We start from the raw sequence: 27,640 nt of genomic DNA, 5'->3' as shown, positions 1-27,640 counted from the left end.
AAAAGTCAGTACACTTCGGGAACCCAGTGCTGAAGTCACTGCAGCCCTCCATGGTCCCAAGCCTGTGACTGGCAACAAGGAGCCCCAACATGTAGCCTGCACATCTGCTACTGCAGAGGAGGAAAGAATGGTTTCCACCTCCTTTTCAACCCCTAGATTTCACATAGGTACATTTTATTGGCAGAACTCTGCTGTCAAGGGAATCTGTGAAATGTGGTTTGTGGGCTTCTAGCACCTGCAAAGAAAGGGATAGAAGTGGGTAGCAAGAGCCAACCAATACTATCTAACAAATGGGTGGGTGTTAAAGTCTTTCTAAAAGGAAGGTGTTGTCTCCATGGAGTAGTAACATGGTGGAGAGCTGGCTAAGTCAGAAACACAAAAGGTGTCCTTCTAGCTGGGCAGCAGGTTAAGGTACCAGATACTGGATGCCAATCACATGCAGTCAACTCCAGAAGTGACTGGAGAAGCACTTGGAGTTGATTCTTAGCTTGGCCTCCAGAATGTTCTCACTGGAATGAAAGCTGCATGGACTAATGGCAGTGAGGTATCTGAGAAAACATAGCCCCCATTCAAAAGGCCTGCCAGAGGAAACGGTGCCCATAGGGAAACAGAGTTTCTGAAAATGTGGCCTTGTGGGGATCCCTGGGTGGCTCAGTGGTTGAGCGCCTGCCTTGGGCCCAGGGCATGATCCTGGAGTCCTGGGATGGAGTCTCGCATCGGGCTCCCTGCATGGAGCCTGCTTCTCCCTCTGCCTGTGCTCTGCCTCTCTCTCTCTCACACATGAATAAAAAAATAAAATCTTTTTAAAAAATTTGGCCTTTGGACCTCTAAACTCAAACATCCTTGGGATGCTTATTTAAAAGGCTGATCCTGAAAAATAAGCAAATTAATTTTAAAAGCTGATCCTGAACATCTCCCCCGTCAATAACTAACCAAACAAGGCACTACTTAAAGTGGTCCAGACAGATTTCCATAGTAATAGAATATTGCCCTGGCACAGGGGAAAGGGTCCATCGTGAACGGAACTCAACTGGGGCAAGTACAGAGGTGACTGAGTATTGCACAGGGAGATTGAGGGACTAGGGAAGGGAATGAGTAGGGGCTCCATAGTCAGAAGTGAGAGATTACAACAGGCAGGAAGGGGCAGGAAGGGGGTTAGCCCAGATGGAACCATCTGGATTTGCTAACTGGCACTCACCAAGGCTAGACTCCTTCTCTCTCACAGAAGCTGGGACACAGGGGCCCTATCTTCAGGTAGTGGCTGGAATAAGCAGCAAATTCTTTAGACAGCCTTGAGTTCCACGGGCAGGCACTTTAGGGGACGCTGGGGTCTTACTAGGGCAGAGGTCAGGAGCTGCTCAAAACTCTGTTAGCCTTTGCTCCAGGCTTCACGGGCTTCAGGAACGTTGGCCCCGCCCCGCGGCTCCTCCCGCCCCGCCATTGGCTCCGCGGGCCGGGGGCGGGGCCGAGCGCCCAACCGCCGGGAGGGCGTCAGGCGCCGCGAGCGCAGTTTCCGGGTGTCGGTGGCGGAGAGGCCGGCGCGTCGGGTCAGAGGCGCAGAGGCTGCAGCGGCCAGGAGCGACCCCCGCCCCCTCCCCGCTCCCTCCGGTGAGTCCGTGGTCAGGGGGGCGGGGGGGAGGGGCGGCGGGGTCGAGATGCGAACGGGCGGCGGGCGCGGTCCGTGGTCCCAGCCCCCTGGTTCCTTTGCGCCGTCCTGCTGCAGGACCCTTTGCCTTCCGCGTTCCAGCCCCGCACCCTGCCCCCTCGGAGCCGAGCCTTCAGCCCGCACAGCCCCTGCTGACCGCCCCCTCCATCTTCTCCCGACGGGGACCAGCGCCCAGCACGTACCCCCACCCCTCACCTCTGGTGTTGCTGCTGCAGCCACACCCTTGAGCCCTGGTAGTCCAGTTCCAACCCCGAGCGCAGACACATCCTCCTCCGCCCTCTGAAGCATCACGTCCTCACCCCTCAGCCCCTGTGGCGATCCCGGTGCTCCACGCCAACCTCCTCTGAGCCCCACCGCCTTGGCTTTCCCCTTTTTGACTCAGCTTTCTTATCCCAGTCCCCCAAGGTCTGCTCAGCCCTAACACCCCACCTCCACCCCCCCTTATTCAATGCCTGCCATCCAAGCGGATGCCCTGCTGAGCTCACCCCTTCTTGATAGCTCTGATCTCAGCCCTATCCCAAGTCTTCTAAGTATCTTCTTGTCCACACGGACTCAACCCCTCACTTCCCAGCCCACCACATACTTTCTTTCCACCTGCAGCCATCCTGAGAACACTTCATCTTTACAAAACTGTCCCTGACTCTTGCAGCCCCAGTTCCTACCACCCCAACCCAATCTTCTTAAAATGAGGCCTCCGTGCCCCCATCTCTTCCTCTCAGCTCTGTGCCCATTCTTCCCTTAATGCGGTCCCCATGTGATCTGAAAACTTAGTGCAGTCTCTTGCCAGCCCCACCTGCTGCCCCCCAACAGCCAATCCAGGTGCTTTTTCAGAGCCGGGTAGTTACTGAGTAGCTCGATTGGTACAGGGCCTCAGATGGTAAGTAAGTGTGGAGGAGTAGAGATCTATGTCCCATGGGTCAAGAGGTTTTCCTGAATGTCTGGTCTCCTGCACCTGTCCTCAAGGATTGTGTTTCTAGCATTCATATTATGTTACTTGTGTTGGCTGCTGCAATGGTACCTTATCATCCAAATACCTGGAAGGTGAGGGATGGCTACTCATTCAGCCTGGGACAGTGGAAGCTTATCACTTCCTTTTGGACTGTAATCTGTAGAAACTCAGGGGGTTGCACTACGTGGGGTTGACTGTGGTCACAGACCCATGCCCATGAAGGTTTTCCTGGCATTTAGAGATGACCCTCACCTGGGGCTCCTCCCAGCCAGAGCTGATTGCAAGTTAGTCCCAGTACTGAACACAGGGAACACAGTACTAGACGTGATGTTACATGTTGTGAAGAGTGTAGGTGAGTGGATCCTGGGGAAGCTGATGGCTAGGTGGCTTTGGAGGCTTTTGAATTGCTTCCTCTTTTTGTAGGTGCTGGATCGTTGAGTTTTGACCATTTTGATTGCCCTTGAACTGAGAGAACCAAGTTCCCCCAGAGTAGCTAGACATTCTTGAGGCACCCAGGCCCATTTGTTAACCTTTATAATTTATAATTTCCTGGGCTTTTTGGATACACATCCCCTCTAAGTTCTGGTGACCAGGCCCCAAGGGATTGCCTGACAGTAACTGTAAAGGGCCCCAAAGAGGACCCATCGTCTTTACTTGCCATTTATAGTCTCACTTCTTTGAAAATTGAATGCCTGTCTACCTTCAGTATCCCTCCGTAAAGGTGTCTATCCTCTTGCCTTTCTTCTGCTTCCTGATCTCCCTCTCTCCTCCATCTCCCTCCTCCTTCAGCTCAAAAACCCTAAAAAAAAAAAAAACCCTCTTCTAAAAACCTAAAAACCTAAAACCCCCTTCTCCCTGTTTGAAGGGCTATGTCTGGCTTTTGTGGAAAGCAGATTCAACATATCGAAGGGAAATGAAAACGCAGACGGCAGCTTCGACTACAGCATCTTCCAGATCTACAGGCATTACTGGTGCAACGATTACCGGAGTCACTCAGAAAACATTTGCCACGAGGACTGTCAAGGTCTGGCCAGGGCCCCAGGGTGGAAAAGCTCTACTCACAGAACTTCTCCTCCTATTCAAAGCCTGGGAGTGTCCCCAGAGGGACTTCCCATGGAGTTTTTGCTGAGCAGAGGACAAGTGGCTGTAGTGCCCATCCACTTAGCAGATTCTTTGGTGTACAGGATCAAGAAAAGCTCTGCATAGTCAATAGCAGAGCAGGAGCAACAGCAGCAGCCAATATTTTTGAGAGTGTGTCATATACTAAGCACTTTACCTGCAGAGCCCATTTCACCCAGCGTGTCATGTGATGGAAACTATTATGATGCCCGCTTTACAGATGAGCAAACTGAGGCTCATAGAACCAGTGCCAAATACCAGGCTGGTGGCCCTGAAGGCTCCACTCTAACCATCAAGTAATAACTTTGGCCAGTGTCTGATTAAAGGCCAAGTGCAAACTGCCCACCTCAGAGCCGCTCCAGGAGGCTCCATAGGTCCATGACTTGGACCTTCCCTCCTCTTTCATACTCTGATTCATATCCTGAGACTCTTCAGAGCCTAGCAGCACACATCTTACCCTCACTGGAGTCAGGAGAGGCTAGTAGGGTGGTCCATGAGAATGGGTAAGTGGCACCACCAATATATTTTTTGAAATAAAGGGCTGAGGAGGGCAGTCTTGGGTATTAACCACCCTCACACACAGACACACAGAGGGGCCCTCCAGCCCCTCCCTGCTAGCTATAGAAGGGTTCGGATTTTTTTGGGCGGGGGTATTTTTTTTTAAAGAAATGTAACAATACCCCAATGTGAATTATCTATAGCTTGTAAGATTGAAGAACCCCCTATGCCAAGACGGGGCACATATTTTGTGCATGAGTTTGAGCTCTTGGGAAGAAAAAGAGGCCTTAGCCCTACTGTGGAGCTAGGCTCAGTGATGCAAATATTCTGGTAACGCTACAAATCTTACAAGAGGGGCCAGAAATAGATGATCTTCTATGGGAGGTCAAACATGTTGTGAATAACTGGTATTTGATGAACCAGGGGAGAGAGCACCAGAATAAACTGCCAGTTGATTTAATAGTCTGTACACCTGAAGATACATTTTCCAGTTTTCAGACACTGATTTTATGGGAGAAATGAGGGGAAGATACCCCTATTCATCCTTCCCTGCGTGCACTGCCTCTTGTGGAAGTACAGTCTCCCACGAGGGATTCTAGCTTCAGGCCTGTTCCTCTCACCAGTGGCCCCTGTTACCTGTATATACATGTTTATTTCCATTTTAATTCCTTACCACATGGCTAGAATTGGTTATTAATTATACATTTTTAATATGAGAAAAATAAATATCTTGCAAGCAATGCTGAGTAGCCAGTATCAGAAAATAATCTTTATAGACAGCCTGAGGCAGGACAAGGTCACTTGGTGACGATGAAGGCGTGGAGTTCAGTGTCCCTCTCCTCACCCAGGTCTTCAGCAGCTGAATCTGCAGCCTGAGGCTTCTCTGCTGGGGCATCACCTTTCTCTCTGCAAAAAAAGAAGAAGAATGCCTTTAACTCTGTAAAGGAACAATTAAACTTTACATAATTAACTCATGTTAGAAAATAATTATAAATTGTCCCCAATCAGGTACCCTGGTTCCTTGTTGAAAATATCTTCCTCATCAGAAGAATCCCTGTCCTGTAGCTTCTGTGCCATATTTTTCTTCCGTGTGGCATTGAGAGGTCTGTACATGTGTCGAAGCCAAAGTGGCCGCCTTCTCCAGAAAAAGCCCTCCTAGAAAACAGAAAGGACATTGTTAATTCTGCATTTCCCCTGCTCTCTCCAGCCACGGGACTACTTTATCTTCCTCACATTTACCTGACTCTCACGTTCGATTGAGCATCTCTTATGCAGCAGAGAATGAAAGAAGAGTCTTAGAGGAAACACATATGCAGACAATTAGTGATTCATGCCATTTCCCATGCCTCTCACAATGTGTATCTCTGGTCCTATTAGGACATCTCAGTCCATAATCACAGGAAGCAAAATCACTACAGACCTGGGATCCTGAAAATAATCCCATGCATGCTAGACTTCCAGAATTTTCCCATGTCTGTCCAAAATGGCCCCACAATTTCTCTGGGGAGGCCTTTGTATGTGGGTTGGCATTGAGTAGAAGCAAGATTTTCATCCTGCTCACCTGGACCCTTGGCCAAGTGCCCTCGTGCAGTAAACAAACTGTGCAAGTATAACACAGAAGCACCTTACTCTCTCCAGAAGCATTTTACTTTGGTCCCCTTTGGACTTTGTCTCATAGGCATCATTTGCTGGGGAGGAGGAGAGAGAGGTGTTTCTATTTTCCTAGCTGCTTTATCCTACAAGTTCATTCACACCAAATAAATGCATGAGTCCAACCAACAAAGTTACCTAACTCACTGACTTTCTCACTGCAGGCTGTGGCTAATGAGTGAGTGAGGAAGGTCACAGCTAGCAGTAGAACACAAAATATTATTTTTGAATACAAACAATATAGAAAAAAATCAGAGTGTATAGTAAGTTTGTCTTAGAAACTGCTTATGTTGGGATGCCCAGGTGGCTCTGCAGTTGAGTAATGCCTTTGGCTCAGGGTGTGCTTGATCCGGGTCTGGGGGTCAACTCCCACATTAGGCTCCATGAGAGGAGCCTGCTTATCCCTCTATCTCTGCTTCTCTCTCTGCATAAACAAACTGATATATCTACACAACTGTAACACTACTCAGTAATAAAAAGGAGTGAATTACAGGTTGATGCAATCACAAGGATGAATCTCAAAAGGATTTGCTGAGTCAAAGGAGCCAATCACACAAGACTGCATACTGTATGATTTCATTTATAAGATATGGTGGAGGGGCACCTGGGTGGCTCAGCGATTGAGCGTCTACCTTTGGCTCAGGGAGTGATCCTGGAGTCCCGCCATCAAGTCCCACCTCAGAATCCTTGTATGGAGCCTGTTTCTCCCTCTGCCTGTGTCTCCACCTCTCACTCTTTCTTTGTCTCTCATGAATAAATAAATCTTAAAAAGAAAAACACTATAGGGACAAAAATGAGGTTGATGGCTGTCAGGGACTGATAGTGGGAACAGGAGATTAACCACAAACAGAAATGTTCTGTATCTCAAACGTGGTGGTGGTTACACAACTATATATTTGCCAAAGCTTATTAAATTGCATACTTAAAAATAGTATATATTAACTGAAAATTATGCCTCAATAAATCTGACTTATAAATAAAACAAACCTAAATACACAACTAAGGGGAAATACACATAAGAAAAATCAACTTACACTTTTTCCAATTCAAGGGTCATCATGAGAATGCTCTCAATTGTTGAAAATGACACCTGTGTTGTTCCCATGTCTCTGAAAGAGAAAGCCCAAACATGCATGATACCAAAGACTAAAATTCCACACCAAGTACAAAAAGGTACTTAATAGTATGTGATTATTTAAATTCTGGCTTCTCTGTCAAGCTAGCTCAAGAGTCTACTTGCTATGGAAGATAATTTCAGAGCATTCTTATTGAAGAAATTTAAATTTATGTGCATCGTGAACATAATCACCTTGGTGCTAAACAGTGCAATCTCTTTTTACCATTTTTCTACTCATTCTCAGTTGCATCCACCTTTCTTGATTTGTCTTTTGTTTTAAATAATGTATACCTTATTCCACTTTGCTTTTTGAGATAAAGGATATTTCTACATATGTGATAAATATTTCCATATACACCTGCATGTTCCATATCTGTATGTGTTCTTCAATAGATTTCATTTATTTATTCATGAGAGAGAGAGAGAGAGGCAGACACACAGAGGGAGAAGCAGGCTCCATGCAGGAAGCCCTACATGGACTCAATCCCGAGTATCCAGGATCACACCCCAGGCTGCAGGTGGCGCTAAACCGCTATGCCACTGGGGCTTGGGCAAAGGATTTAAAGAGACATTTCTCCAAAGAAAATACACAAATGGCCAATAAGCACATGAAAAGATGTTCAATGTCTTAAGTCATTAGGGAAATACGAATCAAAGCTATAATAAGATACTACTTTATACTCACTAAGATGGCTATAATCAGATGGAGAATGATAAGTGGTAGCAAGATTATGGAGAAACTGGAATCTTCATACATTGGTGAGAACATAAAATGGCATAGTTACGTGTGGAACACAGTTTGGCAGTTCCTCAAAAGGGTTAGACATAGAGTTACTACACGACCCAGCAATTCCACTCCTAGGTATGTATCCAAGAGAATTAAAAACATATGTCCACACAAAACCATGTATGTGAATACTCATAGCAGCATTATTAATAATAGTCAAAAAGTGGAAACAACTCAAATGTCTAATAACTGAGGAACAGATGAACAAAAGGTGATGTGTCTATGTAAGGGAATATTATACAGCCTTACAAAAGAATGAAGTACTGGTATCTATGCTTCGACATGGAAGAACTTGAAGCTAACATGTTATGTGAAAGAAGCTAGACACACATTTGTATGAAATGTCCAGAAGAGGCAAATCTAGGATACAGAAGGGGAATTGGTTGTTGCCTGGGAGGAGGGAAGAAGGGGGTGGTCACAACTGATGGGTATGGTATTTATTTTGGGTGGTGATGAAACTGTCCTGGAATTAGGGTGACTGCTCTCTATCGAAGTATACCACTGGACTGTATACTTTACAATGTTGCATAGTCTATTATGTGGATTATATCTCAATTAAAAATAAAGAACCGTGATGTGATAAATAGAACACTGGGTGGTAGAAGACCACATATGTTGGTAGGTGAAGAAAAGAAGAGTAAAAACTTGGACTCTTCCACAGCCGAGGTCAGAGGGAGCCAGTGGTAGTGAGGTTGGGAGACATACTTTTTGGTTTGGGGGGTCATACATTTTTGTTCTTGCCTTGGAAACTCCCCTATTCTTCCTATTCCCATTCTTCTAGATTTTTTTCAGTACCATTAATGTATTGGATTTGTAATGCTAGTTATTATTCAGCAAGATAATGTTAATGAAGAGGAAGAATGTGAGTGTCACATGTCTGGTTAAGCACAGTTCCTCAACTTTGAAACATTGAATGTCCTTTGCTTTTATTTTTATTTTATTTTTTAAAGATTTTATTTATTTATTCATGACACACACACACACACACACACACACACACACACACACAGGCAGAAGGAGAAGCAGGCTCCATGGAGGGAGCCGGATGGGACTCAATCCCGGGACTCCAGAATCTCGCCCTGGGCTGAAGGCGGTACTCAACCCCTGAGCCACTGGGTCTGCCCTATCCTTTGCTTTTAAAAAACAATTGGCATTAAAATATGTAAGTTCATTGATGGGCTGTGTGCAGGTGAGCTCCTCCACCTCTGGATCCTCCCATCCCCCTTGTTTTAAAACCATTATGTAGCCAAAACAATTTAACAGTTTGTTATCCTTCCCCCAAATTATCTCAGTTCTCTAACTGTCCACTCTTTCCTAGGTGTTCACCCATGGTCTTGTACCCATCAGCTCAGTGTTTCCTCTTAACCAGACAGCCCTTGTCCTACTGAGATTAACATCCTGCATTTATCACTAGTGAAACCAAAATATGGGGCCACTCTAAATTATCCTTGTTCCTCCTCCTGTCTTTAGTGCTGTCTTTTCCTCATGAAGGCTGTGCCTGGAGGAAGGACAGAATGAGAACTGACCCAAAAGTTTACAGGTGGAGTACTCCAGAGCAACTGCTTTTCTACAAACCACAATACAAGTGGTTTAGATTCACTGAGGACATCACACTAGAGACCATTTTCCTTTCGGTTCAGTTCCTTCATTTTGCAGATAAAAGATGTGCTGACCCCAGTCCATTGGCTTTTTGACATTCACAGGGTTATCTTTATGGAAGTAAAATAAAACAACAGTTTTTATTAGCTTTAAAGGCTGTCTTGTCATCAAAGTTGAAGAGATATTATGTTAAATGATTTTTTTAAACTATACCTTACTTGAGGAAAACTCAAGCATTTTGGTAAAAGCCTTTTGCTGTAGAACAATGTGACAGATTAAAGGTAGCTCACAAAATAAGGGAACATGTCTTACCTGTTTGTTTTTTTTTCTCCAGATCTTCTATACGGGTGCAGACAGATGGACTATGTTTCCTTTCTATTAACTAAGGAGACAGAATAATTGAGGACTGAAGCATGTCTTCACTGTCCCGAATGTACTGAAATCCTAATAGCTTTAGCTGAAAAAATGTCCAAAGCAGGCAGTGAAAATACATTTAAAATAGGACAAACTCCAAACTATCTATCCTAGAATCCGAAGACAGGCAGGGAAAACTGGCTCCTGGAAGGAAACCAGTCGAAGAAATAAGTAGAGTGACCTAGACCCTGTTCCAGTATGTTTGAAGTACTTGGGGATGGAAAACCCTTTTCCTTTATTCATCTCTATATGTCTGAGAGCCACGAGAACGTGACTCCCCACGTGAAGCTCCTCAATACAAGACTTCTAACTAACTTTATCATATATATCCTTTCTCAGGGGTAAGGGAGGGGCCAAGTCTAAAGAATCTGAAATGGTAAGCCTATATCTTAATCCAAGTTCTGAGAATAGTTTTAAAGAAGAATTCCTGGCAGTGAGGAACAGCAGAAGAAGCAAGGGCCCTTGGAACCAGGCAGACCTAGGCTTGAATTCTGGCTGTCACTTCCTGGTGAAGTGACTTGAATAACAAACATCTCTGAGTCTTACTTAGTACCATTTACCTCATAAGGCGATTTGAGGATTAAATGAAAGACCATATGCAAAGCATCTTGCATAAGGCTGAGCATAGAGTAGGTGCCTAGTAGTAATGGTGTTACATTTGCCCTGGGGCAGTGAGCGGAAAGTCTGGGGATACCCATAGGTGGCATGGCCAGGAGCTCCAGCAGCATGGGACTGTCATAGGGAAAAAGAGTTCTCTGCTCTAAAGCTCTTATTCCAGTTAGAAACCAACTCCAAGAGACAATGCACCAAAAGCCAAATAGTCATCATTCAGCTCCTAGTACAAGGGAAAGCGGAGCTGTATTACTTGAAAATCTTGTAAGTGGTTTTGCCACTTATTAACAATGTGAACCTAGGCAAGTTACCCAGTGTCTCTGAGTTTCGATTTCCTTGTCCCCAAAGTGGGGATAACAATATCTACATCACAAGAGCTGTTGGAAAAACGAAAATGAGATACAGTGTCAGGGAGCATGTATTGAGTATTTTCCACGTGCCAGGCACTTATCTAAGAGTTTTGGTCACACTGTCTTGCTTGTACAATACATAAAAGTCCTTAGTATAGTGCCTGGAGCACAGTAAGCACCTAATAGAGGTGGGTATTAAAGAAATATTATGGGGCAGAGGAGGAACTGCTATGGTTCCGAGAGAAAGAAGATACGTTAATAACATGCATGGGAAGAATAAGATGCAGTTGGGAGAAGGAAAGTATAGTGGTTGCTGGGTATGACTGTCTGAAACCTTTTGAACTATTACTAATAGAAAATAATAAAACAGCCACCCTGAGTCCTCCCAAAGGACAGACCGAGTTATTATTTCCACCCGTAATGATTATGCCTTTCTGAATCTGAAGAAGAAGCTGCCAGGATTTCCAGTACATACCAAAAAGTGATGACAATACCCTGAAGTGTATAAACTTGTGTGTGCACACAGCTATCTAAAGGAAACCAATGCTGGATGACTGGGGAAGCATTAGGGTGTCTCTGTGACTGCAGCTCAATTTGCCTTCATAGTATGGCTACACCTGCCTCATTGGTATTCTCAACAGTGGGGTAAATAATTCAATAGGGATAAGGCTTAGAATCACCTTATTCTCTCTTAGTGCTTATGTTCTTAGCACAACACTGATGTACCACAGACAAGCCAGCATGTGAATGTACTCTACTTGCATAAGATATAGCCCTTCTACATGGTAGAGTCCTTCAGTTTCTAAAATCATGGAGCTTGTATTGTTAGAACCAATGAAGTGAAAAAAAAAAAAAAGAACGAATGAAGTGACTAAAAGAATTTTTAAAAATAATCCATCAGTCTGGACCTGTGTAGGTGAATGAAGAAGCACTTTAAAGTCAGAAAGGAAAAAAGTATACTTAACATTTCGGATTATCAACCACTGCTGGTTTTCCATAATCTATTTCATTCCTGATTTTATCTGAAAGAGATATGATTATTACTACCATTCAAAAGTGGTACCTTATTAAAGCCACTAATCTTTGCTACTGACAAAAAAGGTTCGCTACATAATTTTAGTAGCTTTCTACTAATAAAATTAAAATCATATTTCAAAATGATTATAACAAAGAGGTTTACAATTAAGTTTAACAAAAATTCCAAATATAAGGAAATTATATTTGTAACTTTCATAAACTGAAAAAAAGGTAGTGGTTCAAACATACATCTTTCAATAGATTGTATCTTATTGCAGGATAAATCTCTAGGAAAAGTAAAAGGAAAATACTGCCTCAATTAGCTATTATATATACCTAATTAGTAGGATGATAGTATTGAATAAGTAGCTTTTGCCTAAACTCTGAACCATAGGAATTGTTATTTGAACCTTCCAGAGCCCATAACTCTCCTCATCTCTCTTAAGAGTCTCACCTTCATAAATGAAACATGTAACTACAGCTCTTGATAGATTCTGGAAGTAATCTTTCCTGAGAGTAGAAGAATTGATTAGAGGACATTTGAGGCCTTATCAATTTCTAGATTATGAGAGCAAAGTTTTTAACTCCACATAGAATTTCTTTCTTTATTTTTTAAATTTTTATTTAATTTATTCATATCGACACACACACACAGAGAGAGAGAGGCAGAGACACAGGCAGAGGGAGAAGCAGGCTCCATGCAGGGAGTCCGACGTGGGACTGGATCGGGGTTCTCCAGGATCACACCCCGGGCTGAAGGTGGCCCTAAACTGGTGAGCCATCCGGGCTGCCCCTATAATTTCTTTTTAAAAAATATTTATTTATTAGAGAGAGAGTGTGTGTGTGCGTGCGCATGCACAAATGGGAGGAGCAGAGGGAGAGGGAGAGAGAATCCCAAGCAGACTCCTCACTGAGTGCAGAGCTCAACAGGGTGCTCCATTTTAGGATCCAGAGATCATGACCTGAGCCTAAAACAAGAGTCAGATGCTCAGCCAACTACACCAACCAGGCGCCCCTATAATTATAATTTCTAATATTAAAAGGGGTATTGTCATATTGGAACACATTGGTTTAGTTCTATTTTTCTAGGCCAATTCAATACCAGAAAAAATAAAAGAAATCCTTTCATTTATATTGAAAGGAAGTTACTCCTCTAAGCAATACATAAATTTGAACTAACAGAATCATATCATAATGTTAATAGAAATTCATTTTTGGTTGTATATTTGCCTTAATATTCCATGAATTTATTAATTGCTTCAGTTGCAAGTGGTGAGACACAAATAACAAAAAACCCACATAGTACTGGATTTTGATTTGAAAACACCCATTCTTGATTATAGTTGACCCTCATACTTCCAGTGATTCCAGCTTAGTCTCTCATTTTCCACCTACTCTTCAGACTGGCATTGCCATCTCTAGTCTCTCCCTTTCTAATCCATCCTGCACACAGTCACCAGACTAATTCTCCAGAAGTGGTTCTCGAATGCCAGCATCACTTGGGCACTTACTCAAGATGCAAATTCTCAGCCTTACTCTAGACTGATGGAATCAGTAACTGTGGAGGTGGAGCTTGTTTTGTGACCAGCCCTCCAAATGACTCTGTTGCAGTTTATTTATTTATTTATTTTTCTGTTGCAATTTAAAGCTTGTCCTGGAGCACTGCTGTGATAATCCAGTAGTGTGGCATGTTAATCCCCGGCCTTCAAAATCCTAGAAGACTAGCTCTAATCTCCTACTCTACAGGTACTCAAGATATTTTTTCTGTATTTTGCCTTTCTCCCATTCTCCTTTGCAAGCTTATTCTTCCTAAAATGTCTGTCTGATGATACCCAATAGCTCTTCAAGGTCCTGTTGAAACAGCATTGCTCTAATAACTTCCCTGATCCAATGTGAAGTCTTTTCTCCCTCATCTGTGTTCCAAAACCAATGAGAGCATTGCCCATATCCATTTCTTCTTCTTTTGAAAAAAAATTTAAAGTAGGCTTCACGCCCAACCTGGGGCTTGAACTCATGACCCTGAGATCAAGAGCCACATGCTCTACCAACTCAGCCAGCCAGGCATTCCAATTTATTTTTAATATAGTTATTTTTGCATCCTTTTTCCTCTGATCATAAAATCCTTGAAAGTATGGACTAGTTGTGTTCATCTGCATTGTCTACCATGTTTAAAATTGACACATGGACATAAAACTCAAATATTTATAAAATAAATATAAGGAGCTGGGTAGTGAATAGCAGAAACAAAATGACTGTGTAAAAAGAAATGTGGTTTTATGACTTTATGGCTCCCTCTTCTGCACCTCTTCAGCACTTTGTCATCCACTTAGTGCTTTATGCATTATGGTTTGAGCTTCTGTTTATCTTCCTTGTGGGATCATGAGTTCCTATAGGGGTAGGAAGCCTGTCTTAATCATCTGAGTGCATATGATATTGGGCATAGTGCCTGTCATATTAGCTTTTTATTGACCTTTTTTTTTAATGAATTGGAACACTTCAGCTAACATAAAATTATTGGCTTACAAAGTATTTCATAGTAGTAGTAACGAAGTTCCTAATCCTTTGAGCAGTTTATCTCATTTGATTTTCTTCAACTGGTGTTTGTAAAGTTTAGAGTCCAGATGGCAGAAGTAGCCAAGAAAACCAACACAATTGGCTGTCCCCTAAGACTTGGAAGGTTTGATAACTTAAAGGACTATTCTTAGTGTCATATCATGCTCTTTTTTACCCACTATCCTTAAACCTTCTACATTTGCAAGAAGACTCTATTTGCTCAAGAGCATCATTAATAGGGATTAATGACTTACACAGCTCTGGATGCCACAGACAAAGATAAAAATTGAACCTTTATAGCAAAGAACATGGTATCTCTGCATGTATACCTAGAAATACTAAAGAAGCTTTTCCTCCTTGACAATGAGGCTGCGGAGATTTTATTTTATAATTAGTGACATTAGGGGCATTTCTGATATGTTTGCTTAATGTAAACATTTCTAACCATACCACTTAACCATCATTTTATTTTACTTTAAAGATTTTATTTCCTTAAGTAATATCTGTACCCAATGTGGGTTTCAAACCCACAACCTCAAGATCCAAAGTCACTTGCTCTATCAACTGAGCCAGCCAGGTACCCCTTAACCATCATTTTAAACATCTACTTTTAATACTGGTGTTAGAATTCCCACTGAAATCCTTAATCTGTTCTCTTGGTAACTTAATAGGTACTTGATAATACTGCTTACATAATTCACCTGCTTAAATAATTAATATTTAAATGTTTAATTTAGATTAAATTATTAAAAACATTCTGGGTTAACGGCATTCAAAATAATATAAGTATATTTTCTTGTCCTGTAGGTGACAACTTGAGGTTTATTTTAATTCGTCTCATTTTACTTAACCAACTTTTTCAAACCTTTTCTGTGAAGCCCAGATAGCAAACATTTTGGGCTTTGCAGGCCATATATGGTCTCTGTCATATATTCTTCTCTTTCTCTTCTTTTCTCTTTTACAGTCCTTTAAGAATGTAAAAATCATTCTTAACTCATAGGCTGTATAAAGACAGACCTGAGCATGATTTGATCCATGAGCCATAAATTAAGTTTAAATGTAAGCACACAGTATCTGAACACTTACAAAACAGGTTCATATGTGCATCCATAATTGCTCAGACCTAATTACCCCTTTTGCTCTATAACTGAAGGGTCTTTTTCTATCTTTATCTTGTCTATAGAATTAAAGAATTGAAAATGCATATGAGATATTTAATGCTAGAGATGGAATTTTATTGTTAGAAGAAATTGTAGTGATTATCTAATTTGAACCCCATATTTATTTTACAGATAATATAACTAAAAACTCATAATAAGTGATTAATTAACTTACAAATAGTGTAGAGATAGCAGGCCTTCAAATGAGTCCTTATGTAATTCAGTCAAATAATTTTCACTGAGAATTCTGAAAAATGAAAAGGTTATTTCTGCATCAAAATGCAAAACAACTACAACTATTTACTACACAGGACTAACTCCCATCTGGGAGGGAAACCTGTGTAATGGTGCCACCTAAGTATACTAATTCTTCTTTAATTTAGGAGTACTGAGCTCTGCGCTGTTTCCATTCAAATCCTTTTTTTCCTTTATTCCTTTTTCTCTCTCTCTCTCTCTCTTTCTCTCTCTCTCTCTCTCTCTCACACACACACACACACACACACACACACACACTCACACAGCCATCCACTATTTGAACCAAAATGCATATTTAATGTCTACTCTCTGGATCACAAAGTCTCTGCTAGAACCCTGGTTTAGATGCCAACAACACTGGCAGAACTGACATTTCCTCCTCTCTTTTTCTAAATTCTATGTTGGAAGTCCCATATACAACTAGAGCAGCACTATAGGTAAAGCCATTTGATTTTTTTTTCCCCAACCAAAAAAAGTTTTGAGAAGTAAAAAAATGCACATCAAGTGTACATAACATAAATGTTCAGTTTAATAATTATAAAGCAAATACCCATGAAACACCACCTGTATCAAGAAAAAGCCCTGCCAGCATCCCGGAAGGCTTCAGTGTGCCCCTTCCAATCACAGCCCTCTCTCTGATTCCCCAGAAGTAACCATTATCCTGACTTTAATAATTTCTTTGCCTTTTTAAATTTTTTAAAAAAGATTAATTGATGGGAGAGGGGCAGAGGGAGAGAAATAATCTCCAGCAGACTCCTGGCTAAGTGTGGAGCCCTATCCCATGACCCTGAGATCTGAGCCCAGTCAAGAGTTGGACACTTAACTGACTGAACCACCCAGGGACCTCTAATTTCCTTGCTTTTTTAAATGTAGTTTTACCTATCATATGTCAGCCGTAAACAACATAATTTAGTTTTGCCTGTTCCCTATGCCTATGTCTCTGCCTCTCTCTGTGGGTTTCTCATGAATAAATAAATAAAATCTCTTTTAAAAATTTTAGATTTCTCAACTCCGTGTGGGAAACGATCACTAAAGATAGAATACTTTGGCTTAATGCTTTCATGAGGGACGCCTGGGTGGCTCAATGGTTGAGCATCTGTCTTCCGCTCATGGTGTGATCCTAGGGTGCAGGATTGAGTCACATATCAGGCTCCTTGCAGGGAACCTGTTTCTCCCTCTGCCTATCTCTCTGCCTCTATGTGTCTCTCATGAACAAATAAATTATTAAAATCTTAAAAAAAAAAAAAGTCCCGAGGTTTCTAAACAGTGGTTTTCAGACTGGAGCTGGTCTTTGATGAAGTTTTCACCAGTCCTTGGCAAAACAAGAAAAGGACCATATAATCAGGGTTTACTTTTGTTTTCTTTTTCATAAAACAAAATCTATCCCATTTTGTTATCCTAAAAATATGACCTTAGTTTTTCATGCTAAAAAATTGTTTTATGAGGAGTTGCTGATAGAGGATAGTTTTAATGAGTGCTTTTACTTGAGCTTTAAAATAAAAAGTTGGAAATCTTAACGCAGCCTTAACTTTGTTGATGTTTTACTGGTCTGTGAAATCCAAGTGAAGGCCCAAAAGTAGGGATATCAGTGGCCCTAGTGGGACAGTTTAGTCAAACAGTGTTGTTAGCTATGTGCAGGACATTCCTCCAGCTGCCCCTTTTCTGTCTTTGCATTGTCCTTATGCACGTTTTACTCTGCATTAGCACCTTCAGATCCCAAATAGAGATGCCTTTATTTTTTAAACATCTGGATTTTAGCCCATTCTCTGAAAGCACCCCCAAATCATTGGCACCTGGCACCATCTCTTGACCCCAGCCAGCACTACTTTCTCCACCTCAATATACAAGACCCTTAGCCCCAAACATTATCTACTTAGGAATCTTCTTTTACTTTGAAAATAGTTCTCTTTGGAGGAATAACTGGGATCTTGATACTGTTTTAAACCAAAAATTGTAGATTTTATTACCCATCTCATTATCCATTGTATTCATTGTATGTATCCACTCAATTATTATACCCATTAGTTGAGTATGTCTCCACTTCTCTGGGTAGCTTATAAACACCTCAAGAACAATAGTTGTGGTTTATTTTCCTTCTTCAAGTGCCTGCCACACTCCAACTAGATTAGGTACTGGAATATATCTAGAATTAAAAATGAACAAATCAACACATTCTTTGCACAAGGAATGCTTTAATAATTATCCAAATATAACAACTTCTTCATTGTGGTCCTCTTGGTTTGCAAATGAGAGTCAGAACCAGAGGCCTGGGCTCAGATAGGTACAAGGAGGAAGCCCGAGAAAACCATTTATTCCTGGGGGCTCTGGTCAGGTTTATTTGTAAATGGGAAGGAAAGAAAATAACGTGAAGCAGAGGCAAGAGGAAGGAGAAATGAATTCCTGAGTGAGAAGAGGAGCTCTGGAATGACTCTACCACAGCCCTGTGTCCTGTCTCATCCCAAGAAACATCCTGTCATCCAGTAGGAGAGTGGCCGGCCTGCACAGTGCAACCTCCATGCTACCCTGTGGAAAGAAAACAGATTGGTTCTTGTTTTTACTACTCAGTAAGCTCCTTCTGCACCTACATGACCCAGATCTTAGAGCAGTGCTCAGAATCCCCTTCATTCCTAGCTCTCTGCTTTGTCCCCCTCTGGTCCTCTGATTCTTCCCTTAAATTTCCCCTATCTGTGGTCTTTGTCCTCTACTTCCCCCACCCAATATGCTTCCACATTTTCAAATCCTTCTCTTCCTCTGAAGTAGGAGAGCACCATTGTAGAAGGATGAGTGTTACTAAATAAATTAAAAGGTAAATAAATAAATAATCAATCTCAGGTGCAACCATTGACTCTTCCATCAGTGTCCCTTGTGCGTGGTGTTTCTAGAGTAGGCAAGGCACTTAACTCCCTCCATCCTCACAGATGCCTGGAGGCCAGTTGTAGTCAACTGGCCAGTTGTATATACAGCCAGTTGTATTCTGTATATATCCGGTTTGAAGCTCAGAAAAGTAAAGTAAACATCCTAATGTCCACCATCGTGGACAAATGCTGACAACTTGGGGGTATCTGCCCAGCTGAGGAGCATTTACATTTACAGGAAATGTTGCTGCCAATTAGCGAGAGGGGACCCTGTGGCAACCGTGACGGTATAGCTCAATTGCTCCCAGGCCTCCAGCTGATGAAACCAAGCAGGGATCTGCATCCAAACTGAACCAATCAGGTTCTTTATCCCAGGCACTTGGACAGGGACTAAGCCTAGGCAGTCTCTGTTGTTGCTCAGGCTTGGGCAGCCAGAGTGTGTGCTGGGGAATGTGGAGCAGAGAATGCTGCTCTCTGCCAAGAAAGTAGTGAAGCAAATGCACCAGGAGGCAGAAACTTGCCAGGAAAAGCTGGCTGACACTTTCCAGCTCTGCTTCCACTACCTTCCTGAGGTCTAGCCACACCTGTGTAAGCTCAGTGAGACACCTTGTGCCCTCAGGAAACAGCTCCCTCAACTCACTTGAGTTACTTTGTTACTGCATCCAGAAAAGTTTTATTTATTTTTTATTTTTTAAAGATCTATTTTTTTAAAGACTTTATTTATTCATGTGAGACACACAAAGAGAGACAGAGACATGGGCAGAGGGAGAAGCAGGCTCCCTGCAGGGAGTTGATGTGGGATTCGATCCCAGGCCCTGGGGATCACTACCTGACCTGAAAGCAGATGATCAACCACTGAGCCACCCAGGTGCCCAAATATTTATTTATTTATTTATTTATTTATTTATTTATTTATTTATTTATTTTGAGAGAGAGAGACAGCCCTAACGGGGTGAGGGTCAGAGGAGAGGGGGGAAATCCCAAGCAAACTCTGTGCTGAGTGTGGAGCCTGACTCCGTGCTTGGATCACGACTGTGAGATCATGACCTGAGTGGAAATCAAGAGTTGGACGCTCAACTGACGGAGCCACCCAGACGCCCCCTTCTAAAATAATTTTAGTACATCAGAAAAAGACCCAGGTCCTGGGTATTATAAGTCAGAGTTCCAAGCCCTGCCACTCTCCCACATTTTTCTAGGCTATAAACGGGTCTAGTCCTTGCCTACTGTGCCTTTCTCTGTCACTACAACCTTCCCAGGGCTCTGGCTGCTAACTTAGTCCCACAGTGTCCTCCTCACCAGTTCTTCATCCCCCCTGCTCCAGACACAATCTTTTTTGCACAGCTGATGGCTGAGAGAAGATTGGGGCTCAGTATGTCTGGAAGGAAGAGAGAGAGAGAGAGAGAGCACCTGTGAGAACAGAGGACTAAGACTGAGGCAGACACACTCGCTCCTGCTTGGCTTGTCCCTGCGCTGGCATGCACCCCCCAGGGGCTGAGTATTTCCAGATTAGGCAAAGCCTCCCTCCCAGAGGCCTATTTAGACATCCCCACAATGGCGACAGGGAGTGGCTGGGGGTGAGGCCAGGAGGGACAGGACAACTGTTTACCCCCATACTTCCTAGTCAGGGTAGATGGTAGTTCATGCCACGTTTGAGGGTTTCTAGGGAAAGGAGATGTCAAAACAGGCAGCATAGAGACCAGGGTAAATCTTGCCTGATCAGGGAGGCTCTTCAGATGAAGAGTCTCGGGATATGAATCAGAGTATGAAAGAGGAGGGAAGGTCCAAGTCATGGACCTATGGAGCCTCCTGGAGCGGCTCTGAGGTGGGCAGTTTGCACTTGGCCTTTAATCAGACATTGGCCAAAGTTATTACTTGATGGTTAGAGTGGAGCCTTCAGGGCCACCAGCCTGGTATTCGGCACTGGTTCTATGAGCCTCAGTTTGCTCATCTGTAAAGCGGGCATCGTAATAGTTTCCATCACATGACACGCTGGGTGAGATGGGCTCTGCAGGTAAAGTGCTTAGTATATGACACACTCTCAAAAATATTGGCTGCTGCTGTTGCTCCTGCTCTGCTATTAACTATGCAGAGCTTTTCTAGATCCTGTACACCAAAGAATCTGCTAAGTGGATGGGCACTACAGCCACTTGTCAAGTCCTCTGCTCAGCAAAAACATTCTTGGACTCCATGGGCAGTCCCTCTGGGGACATTCCCTGGCCTTGAATAGGAAGAGAAGTTCTGTGAGTAGAGCTTTCCCACCCTGGGGCCCTGGCCAGACCTTGACAGTCCTCGTGGCAAATGTTTTCTGAGTGACTCCGGTAATCGTTGCACCAGTAATGGCTGTTGATCTGGAAGATGCCATAGTCGAAGCTGCCGTCTGCGTTTTCATTTACCTTCGATATGTTGAATCTGCTTTCCACAAAAGCCAGACATAGCCCTTTGAACAGGGAGAAGAGGGTTTTTATAAGAGGGTTTTAGGTTTTTAGGTTTTTAGAAGAGGGTTTCTTTTAGGGTTTTTGAGCTGAAGGAGGAGGGAGATGGAGGAAAGAGGGAATCAGGAAGCAGATGAAAGAAACAAGGGCTAAGAGGCTGGATGGGGCAAGTGGGCTAGAAACATCCGTTAGCTTCTCCTCTCACCATTCGTGCCACCCACCCAGTACAACCAGTCATCACCCATCTGTCCATCGATGCTTCCTGCACTTAATGACCACCTACTGCATCCCAGGAACTGTACAAAGCCCAGTTTAGGGACATGTAGCTAGGTCAAATGTAGATGCTGCCTTCAAGGGGCCTATAGTACAAGAATGAAGATACATACCTTAAAAAGCCCGAAAACAAGATAAAAGGAGAAAGACAGCACAAGACCAGTGTGTACAAAGTCTGGGCAAAAGGCAGCTATCCCTATCATGGAGTAGGATGAAGCCTTAGAACCCTCTGTTCCCTTTGCCTGGAATGCTATTACCCTAGAAATTTGGGTGGCCAGGTCCTTTGCTTATTGAGTGCTGCTTGATGTTGCCTTCTCAGAGAGGCATTCCTCGACTTCCCCTTCTAGGACAATGTTACCAATCACTCCCCCTGCTTTATTCTTCTGCATGACATTTATCACCACCGGAAGTACTTCATCTATATGTGTATGTTTATTTCTTGCTTGCCTTTCCCTCTAGAATGTGAACGCTGTAAAGGAAGGGGCTTTGCTCATGTCTATATCCCCAGCACTGAAAATGGTTCCTGGCACATAAGTGCTCATTTAATAATTGTGGAATGAATATGGAATGTTGGGAAGGGCCTCTTGGGGAGGGCTGCCTTTTGAACTTGGCTTTGAAAGACGAATGACAGAAAGATGGCCACCCAGGGCATGACCAGGAGAGGAGGAGAAATGAGAGGGGTGTGAGAAGCAGCACTCACAGTCATTCAAGGAGTAGCCCTCAAACCCATCCAAGTCCTCCTTGCGCAGCACCCTGGCCAAGTCACAGCGATTGATGAGGCTGGCCTGATTTATGGCAATGAGGAAGCTGACCAAGGACATGAACAGCACCCTTGTCATCTTTGGAGGAGAGGAGGTACAGTCAAGGGCCTGTGTTTCTGAGGATCTCACAGACGTGCCTCTGGTCTTCTCCCAACACCTGAGGAATCTGGAGAGAGCAGCCACATGTCCCAGCTCACTCACAGCTCCCCACATGGCTATTTCTCTTCCCTCTCATTTATCATTATATAGTTGTTTATTATAGAAACTTTTAAATATTTACAAAATAAGAATAGTATCATGAATCTCCATGTACCCATTGCCCAATGTCAACAGTGAAAAACTGAGGCTGATCTCCTTTCATCTATAGGTCTTCAGCCCTTTTAGCTATCCTCACTCTTGTAATGGGCACCCCGCTATTGGCTGTATTTGAGCATAGGGTGGGGAGTGAGGGTGGCAAAGGAGATTAATGAGAACTGTACTTCATTGGTATTTGTGTGTGTGCATTTGAACATGTGCTGTGGAAGGGCTAGGACACTAGACACTGAACTCTCCACACCCCACACCCCCAGATACAAGACACATGACTTTTCCCAAGGGCATACACTGCCTTGTGTAATTCCTAGGAAGCTGTTTATGGGTCTAACACTTTCATTTCCACTCAAAGGTACAAATCATAAAGCAAATAAAAGTGACCTCGATGTAGAAATAACCTTCACCTTCACACTCTCTATGTTTAGGGGAAGGAGGGAAGAGCAAGTGTTCTAGATTCACACTGCCTACTTTCAAAGACAGGGCTGCTCTGTGACCTTGGGCAATACACTTTACCTCTCTGGGCCTCATTTGTAAAATGAAGATACACTAATACCTACTTAAAAGGGTTGTCATGATAATTAAAGGAAATTTGATCTTGGTTTTGCATTCCCCCAAAAGGAAGCAGGACTTTTAGGGAAAAAGTTGATTCCTAGGCTGGAGTAGGAAAGGATATGAGCTAAGTCTGGATTATTTTGTGCTGGGAAGTAAAGAAGGGCTAAAAATATGGATTGGAGCATGTCAAATGGACATGAGAGCTCCAAGGGGTACCCACAGGCTAAATCTGGAACACTATTTTTGGTAACAGCTTTATTGAGATAAAATTCACAATATATATTTCACCAAGCCATACAATCACTTCATTTAAAGTATATAATTCAGGGCAGCCCTGGTGGCGCAGCGGTTTAGCGCTGCCTGCAGCCCAGGGTGTGATCCTGGAGACCCTGGATCGAGTCCCATGTCAGGCTCTCTGCATGGTGCCTGCTTCTCTCTCTGCCTGTGTCTCTGCCTCTCTCTCTGTGTGTCTCTATGAATAAAGTCTTTTTTAAAAAAGTATACAATTCAATAGTTCTTTACTGTGTTTGCAGAGCTGTACAGCTATCACCACATCAATTTTAAAACATTTTCATCAACCCAAGAAGAAACCCTATGCCCATTAGCAGTCATTCCCTGTTCCATCTCCCTCCTGCCTCTGGCAATCACAAATCTACTTTCTGTCTCTACAGATTTGCCTCTTCAGGACAACTCACATAAATAGAGTCATACACTATGTGGCCTTTGTCCCTGGTTTCTTTCACTTAACAATGCTTTCAAGATTTATTCATGGCATAGCATGTATCAGGATCTCACTATGGCTGAATAATATTCCATTGTATGGATAGACCTCAATTTGTTCTCTATCATTTTATAGACATTTGGGTTGTTTCTACTTTGGGGCTGTTATGAATGATGGTGCTACGAACAAATTTTTGTGTGGACAAAAGTTTTCATTTCTTTGGTCATAAACTGAGGAGCGGGATTGGTGAGTCATATGGTAACTTAAAGTTTAAACTTTGGAAGAACTGGGGTGCCTGGATGGCTCAGTCAGTTGAGCATCCAACTCTTGATTTTGGCTTGGGTCATGATCTCAGGGTCATGGAATTGAGCCCAGGGTTGGGCTCCATGCTCACCAGGGAATCTGCTTGAGATTTTCTCTTTCCCCCCTCTCCCTCTGTCCGCTTCCCTCATTCTTTCTCTTTCTCTCTCTCAAATAAATCAATAAATCTTAAACTTTGGAGGAACTGACAGACTTCAAAGTGACTGTACCATTTTCCACTGATATCAGCGGTGTCAGTGTATGAAGTTTCAAAATTTTCCACAATTTTCACCGACACTTTCCCATTACAGCTATCCTAATTGGTGTGAAGTGGTATCACCTGCTGGTTTTGATTTGCATTTCCCTGGTGGCTAATGAAATTTTCATGTGCTCCTTAACCATTTGTGGATCTTTGGGAAAATATCTAGTATTCAGATCCTTTTCCCATTGTTTTAGTTATTTGTCTTCTTATGGAGTTGTGAAAGTTTTTTACTAGATACATGATTTGCAAATATTTTCTCATAGTCTCTGGGTTACCTTTCACTTGATTTTTTTCTAAGATTTTATTTATTTATTCACAAGAGACACAGAGAGAGAGAGAGCGAGGCAGAGACACAGGCAGAGGGAGAAGCAGGCTCCATGCAGGAAGCCCAATGCAGGACTCAACCCCAGGACTCCGGGATCACGCCCTGAGTCAAAGGCAGACGCTCAACTCCTGGGCCACTCAGGTGCCCTTTGATGGTGTTCTTTGAAACGAAGGAATTACATTTTGATGAAGACCAGTTTGTCTATTTTTTCTTTTGTTGCTGTGCCTTTAGTGTCATATCTGCAGAACTAATGCACAGTGGTTTCTAAGGGAATCTAGGACAATTTGACCATCAAAATAAATAACGATAGTGATGGATTATTATCTACTGAATGATATAGGAATCCATGAGTCCTTAATAGTAATAGACACATAATGGGGATGGGGTAGAACTCTTACTGACAATAATATATGATAAATGTGGAGGTAGTCATGAAGTTGGAAAGCCACCATTCTGCAACCATCAAAGATTGGTCTGAGCAAGAATCATCAATGGGGGCTAAATCTGAGGTGGTGGGAAGCTTGATGAAGAACTGGACATACACATGCTCTTAGAGTATCTCCCCACAGATCATGTATTAGTTGCATGGGAAAAACAGAAACTATGTAGCAAAGAAACCAGACAGTATGTGGACCTTGCAATCAAAATGAACACCTCCAATGAAAGAGAAAGATTCTGTGCCTCCAGAAGTGATACCCCAAGAAGGACACATATATCTTATATGGTATTCTGGCCAGGGATACATAACTTGTATCTAATCCTAAGGAAAAATTGGACAAAGTCAAACTGAGGGAAAATCTATAAAATAACTGGCCTATATTCTTCAAAACTGTCAACGTGATGAAAGCAAAGGATGGGGCTATTTCTGTCACTGTGTGTGTGTGTGTGTGTGTGTGTGTGTGTGTGTGTGTGTGTTTCCCCTTAAACTAAGTATATGTTCCCAAGGGCAAAGGCCTGTGTTCCTCCATCCCCAGGCTTCAGAGTCAGGCAACTTCTGCTTGGCCAAGATGACTCCCCTGATGGCCCTGTTTCCTCACAGATGTCTTCTAGGACTCACTTCATACCAGCCTGAGCTTGCGAACATTCTCTTGCTTCTCTCTCTCTCACTCTAGAGTTGCTAGATTTAGCAAATAAAATTAGAGGATGCCCAATTACATTAGCATTTCAGACAAACCACAAATAAGTTTTTAGTATGTCTCATGCAACCCTACTCTACTCTGACTTAGTAGATTCCTTGAGAGACAGGTGTCACTGAGCCTTGGCAAGCAGGGAGCTCTGTCTCTGCCCATGAAGTCCCCTCCCCTCTTAGGGTTTCCTTAGGGGAATACAGTACTTGTGGCAGGTGCATTCCCACACTCCCTTCCAAAGCTTACCTCTCTCCTAGCCTTCTCTGACCCCAGGTCCCAGACAGCCCAGTGTTTTCCTAGAGAGTCATTAGAACAAAGCCTCGTCCACAGGACCTATACTCTAGCCCCACCCAGTTCACAGCTCCCCATGTTCTAGGGAAGGTGCGAGTGCTGGGCCAGCCTGCCTTCTGGAACCTCAGTTCTGTGACATCATCATTCTCCTGGAAATACTCTGGTCTTAACCATGCAAATTGAGGCCCACTCAAGCTTCCAGCAGAAATTACACATGGGTCTAGGACTGGTGATAACTGTGATGAAGACCACTGGGTGGGGCAGGGCAGAGTGCTCTGGTTGTTCTATCTGCCCACTACCCTTCCCTTTGGTGAAGGTGAACCTTTGGGGGTAGCTCCTTCTCCCATGGGGTAAAGTAGTGGAAGCTGCCAATCACAGAGCCCTGAGATCCAGGTGACAGGGGGTGCCTATGGCCCCACTGCTATATTTTGAATTGAAACTAAATTGAGCAACTCAGCTTCTCACGGGAAGCCTTCAGGTAGGAGGCCAGAAGCTGACAGTTTGGAATCATATGGCTATAGCCCATTTGAGAGGATAAACCTTCTTGGAGAGAGAGCAGAGTCCACACAGGATGCCAATCCTAGAGTTCACCCTTCCTGAGACCTAAACACACACTTAACCTTATCACAATCCTGTGATTCATGAAATATCCTTTCCTGCAGAAAGGAGTTTAAATTGGGTTTCTGTCACTTGCAGCCAATGGAGACCTGCCTAGTAGAGAGAACAGGGTTAACTATCGGGGAACTGGGGACCCAACGACCTGTCACCTCCCCATGAAAGTTGCACATCTGAGTGTCATGAGTCACCAAAGAAATCAGAGATACTTCCAACTGTAGCAGAAAGGAAGCAAAGGAAAGTTTTGTGACTGATGGGCACTCTACCCTCTGAAGCAGGGTGGCAGGGGCCGACAGAAAGTAGGAAGAGCTTGTGGGTGGGCGGTGCTGCCCTGTTCCTTCCACCTTGAGACTTCCCTTCCCAGCAGGGCAGCAGGACATTGCAGCTTGGGCTAACAATGTTGGGGTGAATAACAAACATATACCTAGTATACCTACTAGAATTAGTAGCATTATGTTTAAAGTCTAGATACAGGAGCCGGGGGAGGGGTGCCTGCGCTGCGCAGGCGCGTGGGCTCTGCGAGCGCCTACTGCGCATCCCTGCGCTGCTCGTCCCGGGGCGCTGGGCTCCTCCCGGCTGGCGGGGCGCGCTGCGGGCCCGGGTTAGGCGCGTGCGGAGCAAAGGCAGTCCTTGCCGCAGAGGCGGAAAGCATTACTTCTCAAAAGTGTATTTGCAAAGATTTTATTTTCAAAGTCAAAATATGCAAGAGTGGGCAGTATGATGAACCCTCTATACCCATGGTTAGTACACTATTCGGATTTTCTTTGTTTTGAATCAATGTTGGGCCTTTTCATCGTCTAAAAATGCCCCTTTAGGGGGCACCTGGGTGGCTCAGCGGTTGGGCGTCTGCCTTGGGCTTAAGTCATGACCCCGGGGTCCTGGGATCCAGTCCCGCATTGGGCTCCCCGCGCGGAGCCTGCTTCTCCCTCGGCCTGTCTCTGGGTATTTCATCAATAAATAAAATCTTTTTTAAAAAAATGAAAAAAAAAAGGTCTAGATACAGATACAAATTTGAATAATGTATAATGTGGTTTATGTGATATCGCAAACATTTCCTCAGCTTCCATT

The 27,640-nt window shown here is 43.4% G+C and overlaps 1 protein-coding gene and 1 long non-coding RNA gene across 2 annotated transcripts; one reads left to right on the top strand and one right to left on the bottom strand.

Moving 5' to 3' along the window:
• Positions 1 to 1,455: 1,455 nt before the first annotated feature.
• On the top strand, positions 1,456 to 8,375 carry LOC112920682 (uncharacterized). The gene is made up of 2 exons (XR_011999610.1): positions 1,456 to 1,608; positions 3,481 to 8,375. It is a non-coding gene; the product is annotated as an uncharacterized lncRNA (long non-coding RNA).
• A 9,807-nt stretch (positions 8,376 to 18,182) lies between these two features.
• LOC112920681 (lysozyme-like protein 6) lies at positions 18,183 to 22,145 on the bottom strand. Its single transcript, XM_025999497.2, has 4 exons — positions 22,007 to 22,145; positions 20,880 to 21,038; positions 19,898 to 19,976; positions 18,183 to 18,269 (listed from the first exon to the last, which is right to left on the bottom strand). The coding sequence occupies exons 1-4, from the start codon at positions 22,143 to 22,145 to the stop codon at positions 18,200 to 18,202; spliced, it is 447 nt and encodes a 148-aa protein (XP_025855282.2). The 3' UTR covers positions 18,183 to 18,199.
• Between the last annotated feature and the right edge of the window lie 5,495 nt (positions 22,146 to 27,640).

Source organism: Vulpes vulpes, chromosome 2 (assembly GCF_048418805.1).
Source record: "Vulpes vulpes isolate BD-2025 chromosome 2, VulVul3, whole genome shotgun sequence".
In the NCBI taxonomy this organism is placed as follows: Eukaryota; Metazoa; Chordata; class Mammalia; order Carnivora; family Canidae; genus Vulpes; species Vulpes vulpes.
Note: the sequence above shows the minus strand (reverse complement) of the source record. Positions and strands in the feature narration are given on the sequence as shown.